At 40.1% G+C, this 18609-nt stretch overlaps 1 protein-coding gene across 2 annotated transcripts; it reads left to right on the top strand.

Moving 5' to 3' along the window:
• The first annotated feature begins 1655 nt into the window (after positions 1-1655).
• On the top strand, positions 1656-17272 carry inka2 (inka box actin regulator 2). Of its 2 annotated transcripts, none has more exons than XM_047346342.1 (2): positions 1656-2094; positions 14183-17272. In XM_047346342.1, exons 1-2 carry the CDS (start codon positions 2023-2025, stop codon positions 15431-15433), a joined length of 1323 nt encoding a protein of 440 aa, XP_047202298.1. In that variant the 5' UTR covers positions 1656-2022; the 3' UTR covers positions 15434-17272. The 2 variants fall into 2 exon arrangements, with proteins under 2 accessions (XP_047202298.1, XP_047202299.1); XM_047346343.1 differs by lacking the exon at positions 1656-2094 and adding an exon at positions 12386-12773.
• Positions 17273-18609: the final 1337 nt, after the last annotated feature.

Genomic DNA, 18609 nt, shown 5'->3' on the forward strand with positions numbered 1-18609 from the left:
TCTCCCAGTTTTACACAACTAGAAATTGACATTTTTACCCACCCTTCTTTACAAGCTCAGTCACATGATGACTACCTGTAATAAACATTTTCAAATCCTTCCACTAATTCCCAATTGGATTTAGGTCTGGACTATGAATGATATTTGCTAAAACATAAGTATCCTTTGATCTTTGCTGCTGCCAACATTTTTTTTTCCAGGATTGTCCTGTATTTAGCTCCATCCATCTTCCAGTAAGCTTTGACCATCTTCTCTGTCTCTGCTGAAGAAAAGCATATCCTCAACATGATGCAACAACTACCATGTTGTACCATAGTGATCCTGTTTCCAGGGTGATGTGGTGCATTGGGTTTCTATTGCACATTTAGAAGTTCAATACAGGTCTGATCTGTCCAGAGCGCTTTCTTCCACTTGCATTCTCTGTCTCATAAATTACATCTTTTAAACTTCAAATGGGCTTTCTTATGGCTTTCCTTTAACAACTGTTTTCATCTTGCCACTCTTCAATGGACTCCAGAAGTATGGACTTCCAAAGAGAGGAAGATATTTGCACCAACAAAAGCTGTCACATCATCAAATTAATCCCACCTGAACTGAGGATCTCTGCTGCTCTCCCACGGTGCCTGCGGGCCTCTTAGCCCGACCAGTTAATGTGGACAGCCATGTTTTGGAAGGGTTGGAGTCGAGTCATACTTTTTCCATTTTCAGATGGTGAACTGAACAGAACTCCATGAGATGTTTGAAGCTTTAAACGTTTCCATAATTTAATTCCTGGCCTGTCTGCAGTGATTGTTGGCCTTCATGATGCTGTTTGGTCACTAATGTTCTCAAACAAACCCCTGAGACCTTCTCAGAACAGCTTGAGTTATACTGAGATTAAAGGTGAAATCTGTCAGCTAGGTGGGTAACTTCTGTGCATTTTTTGTTTTACTTCACAATTTTGCTCTAGTCTGTATTAGTCTGTCCAAATAAAATACATTGACATTGGTGGTTGTAACACAACAACATGAGAAAAGCCGGTTTGATTATGTTTGGATGGTGCTGTCTTTTACCTGGTAGGATTATTTAACCAGATTCCTGCTTTTTCTTTCAGCAAAACACATTTTTCAGGGTAAATCTGACATGGCAGCTTCTATAACATTCCTTGAGATGTTTATAAGGGACGAATTAATGTGCTGCATGTGCAATCTTTTGTACTGACTGAGAGCAAACAGCGTCTAGATTTCCTGCCCTGCATATATAATTCTTCCTTCCCCGACGCCAATAACATGTCAAATCCAAGCCAGTGAGACAAAAGCTCCTGGATCAGCTGTTTCCATTTAGCGTCTGCAGAGAAGGTGGCCGGGAAAATACCCCTATAGGCTCCCCTTTATGACACACTTATTGTGGAGACATCCTCCTTTAACTTCCTGCACCTTTAGAGTCAGCAGAATCTGTAAATGTATAATTTGTTGATCATATTTGATTCAAATATTTTATATTATAGAGTATATTTTATATATGTTTTGATTTTCCGCTTTATAGCTCCCTAACATCTTTATAAGCTGAAGCGGACATGTCTGCTCGTCCATAATAAAATGATGGATTTTCTGCTTTATCCTAGTTTGAACGAGATTCGCTCTGCTCTGAGAGGCTCGCTCATTGGAGGAAACTGGACGGGGAACGTAAGCGGCTGTCTTGAATGGTAAAATATGAGAGGAGGAGAAACAGCAGACACACGCAGACAGACGGACAGAGGGAGACCATCAGTTATCCAGCAGCTCAGGAGGAACGGACCCTCGCAGCCATAACACTATCATTATCATTTTTTGGAGTAAACACATCTTCGTCATCAGCGGCCATCGCCTCATTACGCGCATTCCTAAGCAGGATCTGCGCATTTTTTTTTTTTTTTTTATTCCAAACAGTTCGTTGCTGATTAAAAAAATTCCTACACAGTAGAAAAAGATTCACAGTGATGTTCGTGCGGCGACTGGTGAAGCATTTTATCTGAGTTGTATTATTTAAATTAGAAAAAGTCAAATGCAAGAGCAGATCTCCAAACCGGAATCCAGAAACATGGATTCGTGTCTGAGAAGACTGAAGCAAGAACTGGTAGGTTCTGGTTTATACACATCTGATATTCTCCTTCGGTTTGTTTTTTGTTTTGTTTTTTTCACAACTGAGCTGTTTTAATATACAAGTAATTTAAAAAAACACTCAACCCAATAAATCGTCATTAAGACCATAACTTGCTAGATTAAATATGTTGCTTTATTGCAGACTGTGTCCTGAAACAGTTCTGTATATGAAACCCTAATGTTCGTTTGGTTGCTGTTTTTACCTGACATTGCATAACTACTGCATGTAAGCTATATAAGAGGTATTATTCTGCATGCTTAAGGCAGTGAGAACATCAGAGACATGTGCACACGTTCCTGCTTATTGTCTGCACATCTGGGGCAGATGTTTCAAGCCCTAATGAGCTCAAGGTTTCCCCTTCTCACCCATCAGCAGGAGTCTTTTTTTTACTATGCAAGGGTTTGTAAATTCTTGAACATTTTAAATATGCTTCACACTGCTCTCACGTGTTGTAATAAATGTGATTGATTCCTGTGAGCTCAGAGGTGTGAGTAAAATTGGCAGTCACATTAGGTTTTATCACAACCTCATGTCCTGACTTGAATTTGTTAGACTCCATTATTCAGTATGTTAACATCTGTCCACTGATAACCGGACGTGTTTGATCTCAGCTCGAGTTTTGCCAGTGCTTTCCTCTTTTTGATATGAAAATCTGTGAGGAGAACTCTTACGTTCAGAATCATCTGGCAGGGACGTTCTGTGGAGCCAGATTCAAAGGAGCATTAACTGGCACAGATTTCACTTGGAATGAACTTCAAAGTCGATACTGATTTTTTCTTTTTCTCTTTCTCCTCTCGGGCCGGCCACCAGCCCGCTGAAAATCCTTGGATGGTTATGTGTTTTTTGAAGTTTAATCTTCTTGACTGGCGGCTCCAAATTAGTCCCACTTCTGTGAAGTGGCACTTGAAGTGCCAATGATGCCAGAACAACGTGTTGTGTCAATGCTGCCGCATCCCAGTTTGGTAACAGTATGGAAAAAAGCGTTGTGCCATGCAGAGTATCAAACGAAAAGAACAGAGAGCAGATGCTGGTTAAAAACCGAGGCAGTGTCCCCCTGTAAGGAGACCATGGGGGGTGCAATCTGTTGTTCAGAAAATAAGGGGTGTCCATGCCAAGCTTGGCAGTGGACTCTCCACAGCGACTGCAGTCGAAAGAGATGGAAATCATGCTCTAGGCATCAAAAACATCTGATAACAGACTTACAGCTCACATGCCTAATGAATCATTGCGTCAATGTGGTATGGTATAATGTTAAAGGATAATACCATTCATTTTGCACATTTTTGGAAAATTAAACTTGTGTTACCCAATCCTGATGCGTTTGGATCCACTGCCCTGCATGTTTTGGAAGGTTCCATGCTTTACGTGAAGAGGTCATTCATTCATTTGTGCAGGAACACATCTAAAACATGCTGGTTCCTGAGTATCAGGAATGAGAGCGTTTCTGTTTTCCATAAAATAAACAGCAATAATTGCCAGTAACTGAGATTAATCTCAGCTTGATTACTTTCTGGTTCTTCAATGCAGCTTTATTTGTTTGCACTGCATTACAGCACCATCATCTGGGATTCTGAGGAAACCAATACCGTTTATTTTTCAATACGGTCGTTGCACAATTTAAAGAACCCCCATATTGATCAGAGTGAGTGGTCATGTAGTTTTCAACACATTACTCATTCTTTCTTTATACTCTCCATTTGATGCTGGCAGGGTATAAGATACTGTCAGCAGTTAGCACCAGGGAGTGATATATCCATCCAGCAAACATTAAATAGAATCCACAAAGAAACTGGTGCAATAATCTCAAGGCAAGGTTTTTATTTTTAAGCTGTAACTATCTGCACATCACTCTTAACCTTCCAGGGCTTTTTACATCTGTTTAAAACAAGAGGATCTCCTTATTTGGTAGTCCACCTGTTCAAAAATGTATGAGCACAAAAGTGTGTTGGGTTTGAAGAATTTTGTTTTAATTCAGTTTAGTCTATCTGTATAGCAGTCTTTCACATGGAATGTTATCTCAAGGTACTTTAAAAGAAAACAGGTGCAGTTCATTACCATTTTCTTTTCCAATGGAGTCTTGTCCAAATTCCGTTAAAATTAGACCAGTTTTTCTAAACCAATCCAAATCCAAATATATGTCAGAAGAATTTTATTGTCACTGAACAGGCGAAAGAGCACAAGCACAACTAAATTGGGACACAGTACTCTCCTAAGTGCAAGACATTTCAAATAATAATAAATAACTGCATAAGACAGAAAAAAAGTAGATTCAGATCAAAGTGTGTTCAGTCCATTTCAGACCACATCATAGTACCATGCAGTCAATTTCAGGTGATCATGTAATGCTGATTGGTAAAAAGGTATAAGGAAGCCACTAGATTGAATTGAGACTCTGCAGGAGTTCTCCTTAGGCATACTGTGTGCAGCTGAAGTGTCAACGATATACAAAGATGAACAAATACCTTGTAAAATTATTGATATAGGACTTTAAATTGATGAAATTTGTTTTTCAATTTTGGTTCTAAACAGACACATAATTTCATTCTCACTGTTATTAAAACTATTATGAAACTTTAGGTTTTATGCATTGTTTCTAAACTCAATTAGTAATCATATTAAATAAATTCAGTATCAACCAAAGTAATTATAATTATTTTCCATAATTGAGCAGCTCAACATTGATCCGTACTACCAAACTGGAAAGTCAACATAGTTAAATCGGCAGTTTCAAATACAAGGTAGAAATGTGTGGATGGCATTTAAAGTCCTCACCTAATTAATAACCTTAAACTCTTGAAACTCAGAGCCTTATCATTACATAGAAGCACCATTCAAAAACCTTAAGGTCATTAAGGGTTGGCGGTATCAGCCTGTGCAGGTCAGAGTCGGGTCGTCCTCAAAGTGATCCTAATGCGACAGGGTCTTGGCTATTTATTCCCAACTTCTTGGCTCAATCAAGCCACCAGCAACCTGCAGCTTACAGATCCTTTTACTAGTCAGGAATGTGTCATCGTTTTTCGTCTATCTGCTTCAGAAACTGTCTGTCAACATCCCTTTGTGCTTTTACCCAGGCTTTTATATGTTGTGCAGACAACAATGAAAGGTTTTTAAACTCATGCATGAATCATGATTCTTATAGCAGACAAAGAATCCTTAAAAAAATAAAGCATAAGCTTTTCCTGTCTACTTAAAGATGAAAATACAAACAATGAAATATTGACTGACTCGTGTTATCTAAATGTGGGTTTCACTCCTGCCTAACAACGTTATTTCAGATACCAAAACACAGATCAGAGCTTTTCATAATCAGGACTGCTGTGGCAGGTTTATATTTATGATCCTCTTTTTTCTCTTCTCATACCTGAGGGGAATTTCAAACCCAGCTGTCATTTTGGAATTTAACACCAAAACCAACGAGCATGAAGTCTTTAAATCTAGGTGAAACACCAGCAGCAAACCTGTTGAACCTTCTGGAAAGTTTCACCTTCTTTGTTACCTTTTGGGCGTTGAATCAGAATATAGTTCACAAAGCAAGGTAGTGGTTTAACTCTAAGCCTGTTTGTTTTGTTCCTCCCGCGTGCCTCCTCTTCTGCCTTTCCTTCCCCTCGGCTAAAATTGGCCCAGCGCTCGGTGGCAGCTGCACGGTTTGCCTGGGTGATCATTGTATTTCAGACAGAGCCACAAGCCTGTAACAAAGCTTGTTTATCACTGCGGGCCAGCGTACATAACCTGTTTTTTTCACGACTCTCAGCCTTGAATGGCCATACCCATGATGTGCCACAGTTCAGTGTTTTTTCTTGAGGGAGTTGAGTGGGTAATTATACTGCTGCTGTGACCACACATGGTGCATAATTAAGTCCAGTTCATCCTTCTCTTATTTACGGGGGTTATTTATTGTGGCTTTTGATGTCATTGAGGTTCAGTAGAGTATTCATTGTGCTTTTAGGTCTTCAGACTACATTTTGCATTGCAATACTGCTTAATACTGGCCTACAAAAAAATCTAAAATTGTCCGGCTATTAAGTAAGAAGCACTGCATGATTAAATAAAGCAACCAAAATTAGAGAAAAAGCACTGAACATGAAGAAATATTTGAACTTGTTTGAAGCGGTGTGTCTGATATGCAGATAAAATAAGCCCAATATTTACAACTGCTTTAGCTCTTTTTTATCTTCAATATCTCCTCTGGGAATGTAGAAGCTTAATCTTCTCCCTGATCTTTGTCCGCTCTGTGATACAGCTGGGTTTAACTGAGATTTCTGGGGGAAAACATTCATGTTGCTAAACAAAGCAATAAATAAGAATGGAAACAACCAACTAAAACAGTAAAGTCATGGACTGACTACATTTTTAGTGGTTCAAAGGGAACCACAAAATATTTGGAGTGTTTTACACTTGTTTTTGGTGGTCCTAGTGCTACCAAGCATTGAAATTGCTCTGTCTTTGTTTCCTCACAGAGACAATGAAACTTCCATAAATCTTAGATTGTATTTAAAATAATCTCATCAGTGTAGCATCTAGTTCAGGTTTGACCTGTTTACATATTTTAAATTTTAAACCGAAGATAATCAAACACAGTCCAGATTAATTTAAAACTTTACATGCTTCAAATACACTGTCAGCCTTATTAGCAACCTGCAGTAAACACCAATAATTTCTTAGTGTTTCTACTGTATACAACACTGCAGGATGCCTACTTCCTACTGACTGCACATTCAAATGAGCCATAGAGAACTTGTAACGTTTCTTTGAGTGGATGACTGCCACCTTCTAGGATATCATCATCCTGAAGTTCGCAGATGACACTGTAGTGATAGAACATATCACTGGTGGGGATGAAGCCTACAGGAGAAAGGTGGCCAGTCTGGTGTCCTTGTGTGAGGACAACAACCTCACCCAAAACACTGACAAGACAAAGGAAATGATAGTGGAAATGAGGAAGGGGATTTTTCATGAGCCACTGTTTATCCAGCAGCTGAAGGCAGAGAGGGTGAGCAGTTTCAAGTATCTAGGTGTCCACATCAGTGAGGATCTCACTTGAATACTCAACACCAACCAACTAGTTAAGAAGGCTCAGCAACAGCTCAAACTTCCTCTGAGGACACTGAGGAAGTTTGCTGTTTCCAAAGATCCCCAGAGACTTCTTCAGCTGCATTGTTGAGAGCATCTTGACCAGCTGCTTTACAGTCCAGCACAGCAGAACTACCACAGCAGACCATAAATGCCTGCAGAGAATGGTGAAGACAGTGAAAGGATCAGCAGGATGCCCTCTCTTCAGAGCATTTATCACTCCAGAGTCCACAGAAGATTGATAAAGATTATTTACACTGGATAAGATATAGGTGCCGTTCATTAAATGTCTGCTATAAAAGTAAAGCAGTGTTGCAAACTAAAATAGCAGCGTAATGAACATTTGTTTTCTGCTTTTTTTACTGCGCTAATTTTCTACTCTGATCTGAAATGCTTTACGATTTCTATAGTACATGTTTCACTCAGGAACATCACTGTCGGCACACCAATTCTCACCTTCATTTCCAAAAGTGAAACATTTTTAGCTACTGTAAATAAGTGCCACAATGAAAACATGACGATGGTTCAAAGGTTTGTCTGGTAGCGTTTGCATTGAGACGGTAGTTTTAAAATAGTCGAATGCCTCTTTGGCCTTGACCTCTTGGTTTCATCTTGCAAATCCAACTAATAATTTTATTTCAAAAAGACACTAATAATGCTATCTGCTTTAGGTAACATGTTGACTTTTTATAACCTTTTAGGAGTAACCCATCCAAACAATCCTGAACTGGCCCTTTATACCCTCATTTTATACCACTGTTACAAACTCATTCATATCATTATACTATACAACAAACTTCGAATTGCATTGTATATTTTTAAATATATGTTTTTGTATGCTGGCCCATTCGGTAACTGAACAGTAGCAATAACTTCAAAACAATTGGAATGCTAGAAAAGTGAAGCTGTTCATCCTGAAAGTCATCAGCAGTCACCTCCATGCTCTTCAGAAGGTGTTTCTGTGATTTTACACTCCTTTTAAGGTGAGAGGGGGGCCCAGGAGTTGGACAAGCGCTCTCATAGCCCACACACACATCGCTGACGTCAACTGCTGCGCCACCAAACCTCTATTTAGCGACTGTTGCTTTTGGTGAAGATTTGCAGCCTAGGAGACACAGATAGATTCCAATTCTATCCCTCCTCCCCACATATCATCTGCCCAAGAGGACGATATGGATCCTAATCATCGCCAACCTCCCACAGCAGCAGCATCACTTCTGATGCTATAAACGAACTCTTGCAGGAAACAAGTCATTAAACCACCTCCCTGTTTCTGAAAACACCGTCAAAGGGTATGTGTGCTGGGCGGCAGTTCCTAGATGCAATTTTAGATTGGGTCTGAACTGATTTATTTTAAAGGGATAGTTGTTATGACTTTTCAGTCTCCCTTTGGTAGCTTTAATGCTGTAGCTTCTACCCAGGTAGAATGGAGGTGTCCTGGCTCTGAAAAAGGTTAACAATAGCCACTTCTGCTAAGATTACATGAAGTTTCACTTTCAGAGCTATTCTGATTTTCCTCTATTGTTCTCTATGTGATACTTAGCTGCAACTAATATGTTTATATCAGGTAAATGAATGAGAGCAAACTAAATATCAGCTCAGGCTACAGCTGTCTCTATGATTATGTACCTGTTAGTAGGTTAGACACATTGGACACTAAGTTAACATTTTGTCCTCATAGTTGATGTGTTTGAAGAAGGAAAATGAGAAAGCATAAGGATCCTGACAGGAGCCAAACTATAGGATGAATAGATAACTGCAGAGCTTCTCCAAAACTGCAACTGTTTTGAGTGTTCCTGGTCTGGATGGTCAGTATGTATCAAAACTGTCCCAAGGAAGGAGCAGTGGAGAACCAGCAACACCAAGGCTCTTTGATGAATGGGAAGATTCAATGGGCTGCAGATTAGTTAGTATAGTTTAAACTGCTAAAGAATTAGTGCTGGCTTTGATTAAAAAGAAGGAAAAAAAACATGTCAGAATGCACGTTGCATCACAGTTTGATAATTGTGCCAACCGCACTTTAGGGATGGTTTGAAGAGCACGGTGACAAGTCTGAGATGTTTGAATTCCCCAGATCTCAGTCTAATCGAGCATCTGTGGGGTTAAAACTAAAAGAAATACTAATCTGTCCCTAATCATAAATATGATCAAAGCTCAATGACTTAAATAAAAATGCTTTTGTTCAATACTCACTTACAGCAAATAATCCAAGACAAAACAATACCGTCTGATCCTAACTGTTAGGACATCATGCAAGTTTGTGTCCCATGTTCTGCTGCTTAACATGATTTATGTTTGTTTCTCTCCTGAATGATGACCCTGAGGGCATTTTGACCAGAGGCAAAACCCTTTATCACCAAAGAGGCATTCCCTTACACAGTAATGTATTTAATTTCATGCCGTTCAGCTCTGCTACTGTGCTTCATTATGACCTCAGGGCCGTCCACAGTCACAGAGACCTTCTCTGTGTCCCCCGGACAGACAGTCCATTCCTGTCTTTGACCCACACAGTCTCACCATTCATTTTTAATTTTGGTTGAATGTGGAGGTATGGTGCTACTGCTGGTCATCTCCTTCTAAACAGGGAGACCTATGTGGGGCTGAAATCCTTGACCTTAGTGTTTACTCACCCTCTAGCAGACAACAACAATGAAAAGCCTGTATTTTAAAGCCAAAAACAGCAATTCTGTTACTATATTTGTTTATTTTTTACAAAATGTTTGAGGACTGCTATATCAGTGAATTTACATGCAATCACACTACTTAAAGACACTGAGTTCATTGAAATGGAACAAGCCTGGGCATGTTTTGATATGTGAGCTCAGTGCTTTATTTATGCTTCCTGTATTCATGAATAGGTTCTCAATGTATCTGTACAGATATGCTATCTTCATACCTATAAAACAAAGCTATGTTCTTAAATAAAATGGCTCGGAAGTTCTTAATAAGTTTTCATTCTGCACTAATTTGACTCAGGCAGTCTTTGTCCTTAAACGCTGAAGAATTCTGCTCTTGATTGACAATTATGTGCGCTTGGCCGACTCCACTACAGCCAGAAGAAAAAAGTGGGGGTTGACTGGCTTGACTGGGCTTCTAAAAAAAAGATCTTCTCATGGAAATATATGCTTGATGGATTAAATCACCAAAATACTTGGAGGCTTATGTTCATAAAGAAGGCTTAACTAAACTTTGCAAGACTGTCTTAATGATGCAGCAATTTCTGGTTGAGATATCCTGCAGCCCAATTTCATTCCACTTCTCTTATTTAATAAGCTTGGACAGATTTTCGCTTCTTATTTAATACAGCAACTTCTCTAGCTCCTGTCAGGTCTTCTATGTCTTGTCTCTAATAGGCCCCATAGCTGATTCATTCACACATTGTAATCATAAGGGCTTCTTAAAATGTCTGTGAGCCGAAACTAGAAACAGCTGCAGGATATTATTCTAATGTTGCATTTTTAGCCTCTTGAGCAAATATCAGAATGCAGGTTGAAAGGTCTGACATATTTGGGCCAGAAAGGTCGGCTCTGAAATGGCAGCGAAGGAGCGCCCAGAGTTAGTCGGCATAATGGGGCTTAGGTTTCCATTTGTTCCCCAGAGTTCAGTATGAATCATTAATATTACCTGAGAATAGAAATGCTGGTACACAATGCTGTGTTTTTGTAGGCAATGCCGGCAATTTGGGGATAATGCTATGCCTGTATGGTGGTGTTTCACTTTGCACATTTAAACAGGTGTGGTTATTTTAGACTGCATAAGAACAGCTGGATTTAGAGATAATATATCCTAAACAGATTTGATAAACTGAAGTGGTTTCAATGGCAGCTCAGGGTGCAGTAATTCCTCCGCCGATCCCCGTACAAACTTTACCAAAGCCCCGTTTCTGCCTCGACCGATTCAACTGAACATAGCTGTTTGTGTTCATCTTATGCTTCATCTTGTTGATGTTTGATGTGGAGTAAAGTAAACTGTGATTATCTGCTCTTTCTCTGCCTCTCCCAGGACTCAGACATTTACAGCTAATAAAGTCAGCCATATGTGCAAGGCAGAAAGACAAGAGGCAACCTGATTGTGCCAATTACATGTACCTTCACTGCCTAATTCAGTGAGCCAGCAGGAAGCTCAGAGGCTTTTATTCCCAGCATGTGCATTAACGGCCTTATTATCTGATCTTCGAGGTGTTTCATACACCCGCTCACATGTCACATGCCATCTTAAATATTTTGGGTGGTTTTTCACAAAACCCTTTTAAATTGATCGTCTTCAGGGTTCAGAAACGCAGGAAATACAGTCATATTCAATAAATTAGAATTCTAATAAATTAGAAAACTAACAACCTTTAAGCTGGTATTAAACATACTTTTCATTAAGTCCACAGTTCTGCATTAAACATGTTTTTTTTATGGTCTGATGTAATATTCTCATCTTAAATGTCTGTTTTCATTAGCTGTAAGTGAAAAAATCATCATAACATCAGTTTGTTTCAAAATACTCTATATAATGAGTTTTACTTAGTGAATTGAGTTACTGAAATAAATGAACTTTTCAATAATATTGTAATTTATTGAGTATGACTAATCAACAAATGGCTTAATTATACATTTTGAAGTAACATTCTGCATATCATGAGATCTAGGTTCTCTCTCCACAAAGTTGCAGTCTGCTTGCTGGTAAAATGACTTACAAACTTACTGAGCCTACATGATTCAAGACAGTATTACTGTAGCTAGACCCTATGTAAAAATGAACTTTACTTATGAGAAACATATTGAAGGTAGGTTCAGTCCTAAATGTTTGTACGACATGTTTGTGGATCTATAAGTTAGGTATAAAGTAGTGAACCAGCCAAGATGTTGCTGCTATCCCTAAAGCAGTAAATCCTTATTAAAACGTTAAAGAAATCTACGTTATGGATGAGGCAAGCTCATGACAGGTCAATTTTCTACATATTTGAACTTTTGTAGGACACAGAATTATAGTTTCATCATATCTACATTGTACAAATGTGTGCATATGTTAATCTTTCCATTAAATTAGAAACTGTAACACTAACCACCCCTCCCTTACAATTATCCATCTCTTTATTGAAAGTTTTTTTCTTTATTTCAACCCTGGGGTCATTACTACCACTGCTCCCATAAGATTAACTAGCTACCCCAGTCTGGTGTTGTTGACTCCCCCCCCATGTTCTAATGGCGTCATCCATAATTGAATCCATCAACAGTTTTCCCTTGGACATCCAAACATATGGTGAGGTATCCTTTCCCATCAGCCCCACCTCCCTCCGTTCCTGCTCATCCGGCTGACTCTCACCACCCCTCTCACTCGCTGTCGCTCTTCCATCCCACCTCATTGTCAATCCATTTCCGCCTGACTGACCCAGCTACCACCACCCTCTGTATGGGGGTTTTAATCTAGACAGGCAGAGCTGATTGGCTGTAAAGCCCAACAGGGTCTCCGTATTGGATGGGAAAATAGATATATATATATATGGGGGCAGACTGATCAGTTTGAATGGTGAGAAACCCTGAGGGGCTGGCAGAGGTGTAGGCTGACAAGGATATCTGTCTCTGTTTTGTGAGGTAAGGTAGCATTTTTGTATTTTTTTTAAGCTAAACAATAGACTTCATTTAGCTTTTTGTGTTCACAATAGCTACTTACTTAAGTTATCTGTCATTTATTTGTATTACTTTGACAGTTAAGTTGACATGGATGACAGCTTGTAGGTGTGATCTACAAGTTTTTCATCAACTTTTCCCACACAGTTAGCATGTTGCTACAATTCTTTGCATGCTTACCTCCATCTTCCCACCAACTTATTATGGGGCAGGGCCTCCTGCAGGGTGAGTCATCCATGAGTTGCTTTTGGCAGCATCAGCATGTTCACAGCAATAAGATAAACCTGTTGTATCAACAGTTCAAGAGAGATTCAAATTCGCCAAAGAAGTTTGCAGCATGTCATGCCTGCAAGTTAAGACACAGACCAGGGTGCTGCCTTTGGGCTTCTTTATCTGCCTTCAGGATGAGACTGTTAGTCTAAGTCACATGGCACAAGCAGATGAGAGCAGGAAGAGAGAGAGCAGGATAAAAGCATGAAAGCATATAAATAGTGCTGGATTACAGAGAACAAAGGTGGCTCAAATTAGCAAGCGAATATGTGGCGAAACAGATGGAAGGAGAAGGAAAGAAAGATGAAGAAAATAAAAGAATGAGGAAAAACAAAACAAAACTGCTTTATTTTGCAGCTGTCACTGGTTGGATCCTCTCATACGCAGGCCATATGGGATACTGTCAGCTAAAACTAGGTCACATGACCAGACATTTTAACTCAAAATGAGTAGCGCTGGGTTGATCCAGCAGTCAAAGCTCTGCACGTTTATTTTTTTTTTAATACGCCTCATATACTTTCTTCCTTCTTACAGAGTTTGTAGACTGTGTCTAACAACTTCTGTTTATTGATGAATATAAGAGCATGTCTTTCTTTCTTACCTATGTATTTGCTGTGCAAGATAGTAAAGTACTTTGCAAAAGTATTTACATCCCATGAACATTTCCAGATTTTGTCACATTACAACCATAAGCTTCATTTTTTTATCTGGAGTTTATATGATAGAGCAGCACAAAGCAGTGCATAACAGTGAAGTGGAAGTAAAATGACTCATGATTTTCAAATTTCTTAACAAATAAAAATCTAACTTTGACTTTCTAACAATGATTTAAACCATTCCATTATAGCTCTGGCTGTATCTTTAGGGTTGTTGCACCTCTCTGCACCAGTCTTCGGTCCAGTCTTGGGAAAAAGATCCCAAGAATCGGTATTATGCACTGCTTTATGTTGAAGTTCGTGGCTGTAATGTTATAAAATAATAAAAAGTTCAAGAGGTAGGAATCCTTTAGCTATACACTGCAACTACTAAAGACTGAAATAAGGTCTTTGCTGTTTTTAACCTCTCATCCTTATTTCTTCTTTGCTCTCGTTCTCTCCTTGCAGCTTTCTATGAGAGAAGCTGGAGATGGCCTCCATGCACAGATGAATTCAATGATGGGAGCTCTCCAAGAACTCAAGCTCCTTCAGGTTCAGACAGCGCTGGAAAGCCTAGACATATCAGGACGCCCAATTAACAGGGGAATACCACATCCTGCTTCAACTGCCCCTTCTCAACTGTTAGGTGCAGCAGCTTCAGGTCTAAGTGGAGAGCACAAGTCTGTCCTGAGACAAACCATGCCACAGGAGCCTAGCACTAGTCCAGTGCCAAGTCCAAAGCTGTCCTTAAACAGCAGAAACTCCTTAAGTAGGGAGGATCAGACCTCATCAAGAAACAGAAGCAGCATGGGAACCTTCTCTTCTTCAGCTTCCAGTCTGGAGAGTGAGAGCGAAAGTGAAAGTGAAAGAAGTGAAACAAGGACAAGAAGTGAAAACAATATTGAGTCAATACCCAAGAGATGGTCTGGCTATACTGCCCCTCAGGTAGACTTTTATGGACCAATGGTTGGAAACCCACCACCTCATTCCCAGGCTCCTCGTCATGCACAGGTGGTGGATCTGCCCGGAATCCTGAACAGCCTCTCCAGAGAGGGGCCTTCCTTGGACAGTGACTACTCCCAGGACAGCGCAGACGATGCCAGCGACTGGACGTCATCGCTTATGAGTCGTAGCCGCAACCGTCAGCCCCTGGTCTTGGGGGACAATGTATTTGCAGACCTTGTTGGCAACTGGCTTGACCTGCCTGAGGTGGAGAGAGAGGACGGAGGAGAAGAGGCAAGGAGGAAGAGCAGAGGGGAAATGACAGTGGATGGAGGAGAGGACAGACCGGACACACCAGCCCACCCTCTCCGCCTCAGCCGCTCACAGGAGATCTGTAGGAAGTTTTCGCTTACCACAAACATTTTCAAGAAGTTCTTGCGCAGCGTTCGGCCCGACAGAGACAAGCTTCTCAAAGAGAGGCCTGGCTGGATGGCTCCTGAGCTGCCTGAGGGTGACCTCTTCAAAAGGCCCAAGAAAATGGCTCCTAAGGTTTCAAAAAGCAGCTTTTATCTGCCCTTCTGGGCGAACGGACAGCAGGGCAAAGGCAGGCCATGTCCACATCTAGCCGAGGCAGAAAGGAAACAGCAACAGTATCAGCCCTTCCCCCAGTTTTACCAGCAACCATTCCCAAGAATTTATTTAAACAGGAGGCAGCCAGGCATGGGTCTGGAGAAAAGGCAACCCTTGTTTGACTATAACACAGCTGTGTGGGTCTAACAGTGAGTCTCGAGCCAAAAGACTGCCAACGATGCCAGACTGACTTTGGGACAGGTGCTGGGGGGACGGGTGGCTGTGATGGAAGGGAGTGAACGGACAGATGAATAAGAGGCTGGGGTATAATTATATCTTTCAGAAATTAACTGGTACACTTCCAGCGATTCCAACACATGTTCCTCCTACAACTGAGAGATTGTCAGGGCAACACTTTGTATGACAATCGGAGAACCTTGTGTTCTGTGAGTGACTGAAAATGTGCTGCAGTGTGACTGAGTCTTTTTGTGGATTTATGCTCAAGTTTTGTACTTTCAGATGTTTTCACACGTGTGCATGTATGATCGGATTGTCTGATTGTCCCAAAAGATGGTACTTTGACACAAACATCCTTCTCAGAATGTCACCAAAACTTTTTCAAACCTACAAAAGACATTTTTCATTGTTACAGTATGGGACATGACTCACATACTTCTGTGCATCTCTGAATAGCAACCAGGAGTAAAATTGCATTGTTAAAGTTTTCATACGTGAGACTGTTGACAGCTTTAACTGAATGCACTGCCACTAAACAGTCCTGAACTTCCTTTTGTTTCCAAAAAGGCTCGGCTAGTCAGGTTTAACTTTACCAGCCTCGCTCACTCTGCTCAGGAAATAAAAACAGAAAAAATACAAGAAGACACTGCCACATTACAGTCAATCTCAAACGTTAGTAAAGTCTTCCTTGGATCTAACTTTGCTCAGACTGACATAATATAGTGGATGTTCAACTCAAAGTCTGCACTAAATGAATGCTCTTGAGCTTGGTTTCATAATATACTGAATGGCTTTTCTTTTCTGTCTAGTTGACAGTTGTTGTTGTTTTACAGAAAGGGGAGGGACTAAAAATGGCACAGCCAATTGTGAATACTGCCTAACCGGCAGCCATCTGGTATCCGGTCGTTACTGAAAGCGTGTCTGAATCTTGAAAAAGTTACAGAACAAGCTTGTTTAATCCCAAAGCTTTATGAATGAACCGGATGATGATGGCAGTGTTACATAATGTATACAAACAGACTTGTAACAGAGCTGAAATAATAGAGGGTTGAAAAAATGACCAGCAGACATTAAGGCGAGGTGAGGTTAACAAACCTGATGTATAGAACTTTGTATATATCTGTCACCAACCAAACAGCAGCAATAAGAAGCATTTACTGTATTTCTCCATTGCATGATTTTCATTATTCTGTGCAGATATAAATATTTAAAATACATTCACATTACATGTAAAGAATGCCACAATACTTGGATTTACAATGTTTTATTTCTGTTGTCATAAATAGCATCAACATCTACTTTTACAACCCCCCCCCCCCCCCTCAGGATTACAGACAACACTGCCCACTCTCACTAACTACACTGCTTATAATGGAGGACCACTGTTATGCAAGGACAATCTGATGCTCTTTACTTATTATGGAGAAAGAATATTTCATTCTGCTGTGTTTTAAATGGGGTAACAGACTAACCAACTCAGCCAGCAGGGATTAGGCCTTAGAGGTCTTTTGGGTGTCTTGGCCAGAAGATCCATATGGCGTATACAGGGACACCCTCACAGAGACGCCACAGATTCAGCTAATGCAGTCGCACTAAAAGGCACAGCAGTCAGAGATGCTAAATCTCTCAGTTTGTCTTTGTAAATGGAGCATTTATTTCTTCTTGGTAAAATGTTCTTCAGTATGAGTTTTTGCGATGTTGATATTTTTCAGCCAGGGTTCTGCGAACCGTTTGTAGTGTTTATGTGTCTTATGTGATGTAAATTTGTCACTGACTTTCATAAATTAAATCTGTTTTACAGAAAGAAAATAATCTCACTGTCTTTTTACTTTTACATTGTCCAGTTTCACACAACATTCACTGCAAACAGACGTACAAGATTAAAGAGGGCTGCACAGTGGCGCAGTTGTTAGCACTGTTGCCTTGCAGCAAGAAGGTCCTGGGTTCAATTCCCAACCAGGGGTCTTTCTGCATGGAGCTTGCATGTTCTCCCCATGCATGTGTGGGTTCTCACCGGGTACTCCGGCTTCCTCCCACAGTCCAACCAAAGACATACCTGTTAGGTTAATTGGTCACTCTAAATTGCCCTTAGGTGTATGAATGAGTGTGTGTGCATGGTTGTTTGTGTGTTGCCCTGTGATGGACTGGTGACCTGTCCAGGGTGTACCCCGCCTCTGGCCCATAGACTGCTGGAGATAGGCACCAGCTCCCCTGCAACCCACTATGGAATAAGCGGTAGAAAATGACTGACTGACATGTAAAGATAAAAAAACAAGACCAGGCAGTATAATTTGTGTTTTTATTGTGAGTCTTAACATTAAAACAAAATCTTATCCACTATAGTTCTTTGATTACAAAAGGTTACATTTTAACAATTTCTTTACAGAAGCTACTGAAGCCATGGCTTTCAACAGCCTTTTTACTTTTGCTGTCAACCATTGCTTGCTTATGCATGGCTAAAGTTCGAAAGGTTTGCTCAGGTTTACAAAACATAACTGTCAGGTTTGAGTTTGGAAAATACAGTAGATTAGTTCAATATTATGTAATTTTACAGTGGAAAAATGTTTAGTTTTGTTTTCAAAGTTGAAACTGCACTCTGTCCTGGGACAGGACATTAAATTAAGTTGAGCAGCTGCATAAAAAAAACCAAGAAAACTGTATTAAATACAAAGACATTTTTTCTATGAAAACTATAGTATACAAGAGTAAGTAATGAAAATAAAAAAACATCATATACATTTACAATTTCCACACACACAGTTCCTTGCAAAAGTATTGTGGTGTATTGAACTTAGTCCTCCCATCACCTCTGACCAGCTTTCCTGTCCCTGCTGAGCAAACGTTTTTCCACACCATGATGCTGCCACTACCTTGTTTAACCATGCAGTCTCTTACACTTGGCCTGTGGCAAAATGCTTAGGCTTATTTTTCAACAATGACTTTCTTTCTGATTCCGGCCAAAACATTTACATATTTGTGAAGGGTAAATATTTAAATGGAGATTCCCACCTCCGCAGAGAATCTCTACAATTCCTTCAGTTATAATGAACTTATTGGATACCTCCTTGATAATTATCCCAATGCTAATACTTACATCTACTTTTACAAAAGTTATTTTGCCCATCATTCCTAAAAACATGTTCATA

The sequence above is a fragment of the Girardinichthys multiradiatus genome, chromosome 20 (assembly GCF_021462225.1).
Source record: "Girardinichthys multiradiatus isolate DD_20200921_A chromosome 20, DD_fGirMul_XY1, whole genome shotgun sequence".
In the NCBI taxonomy this organism is placed as follows: Eukaryota; Metazoa; Chordata; class Actinopteri; order Cyprinodontiformes; family Goodeidae; genus Girardinichthys; species Girardinichthys multiradiatus.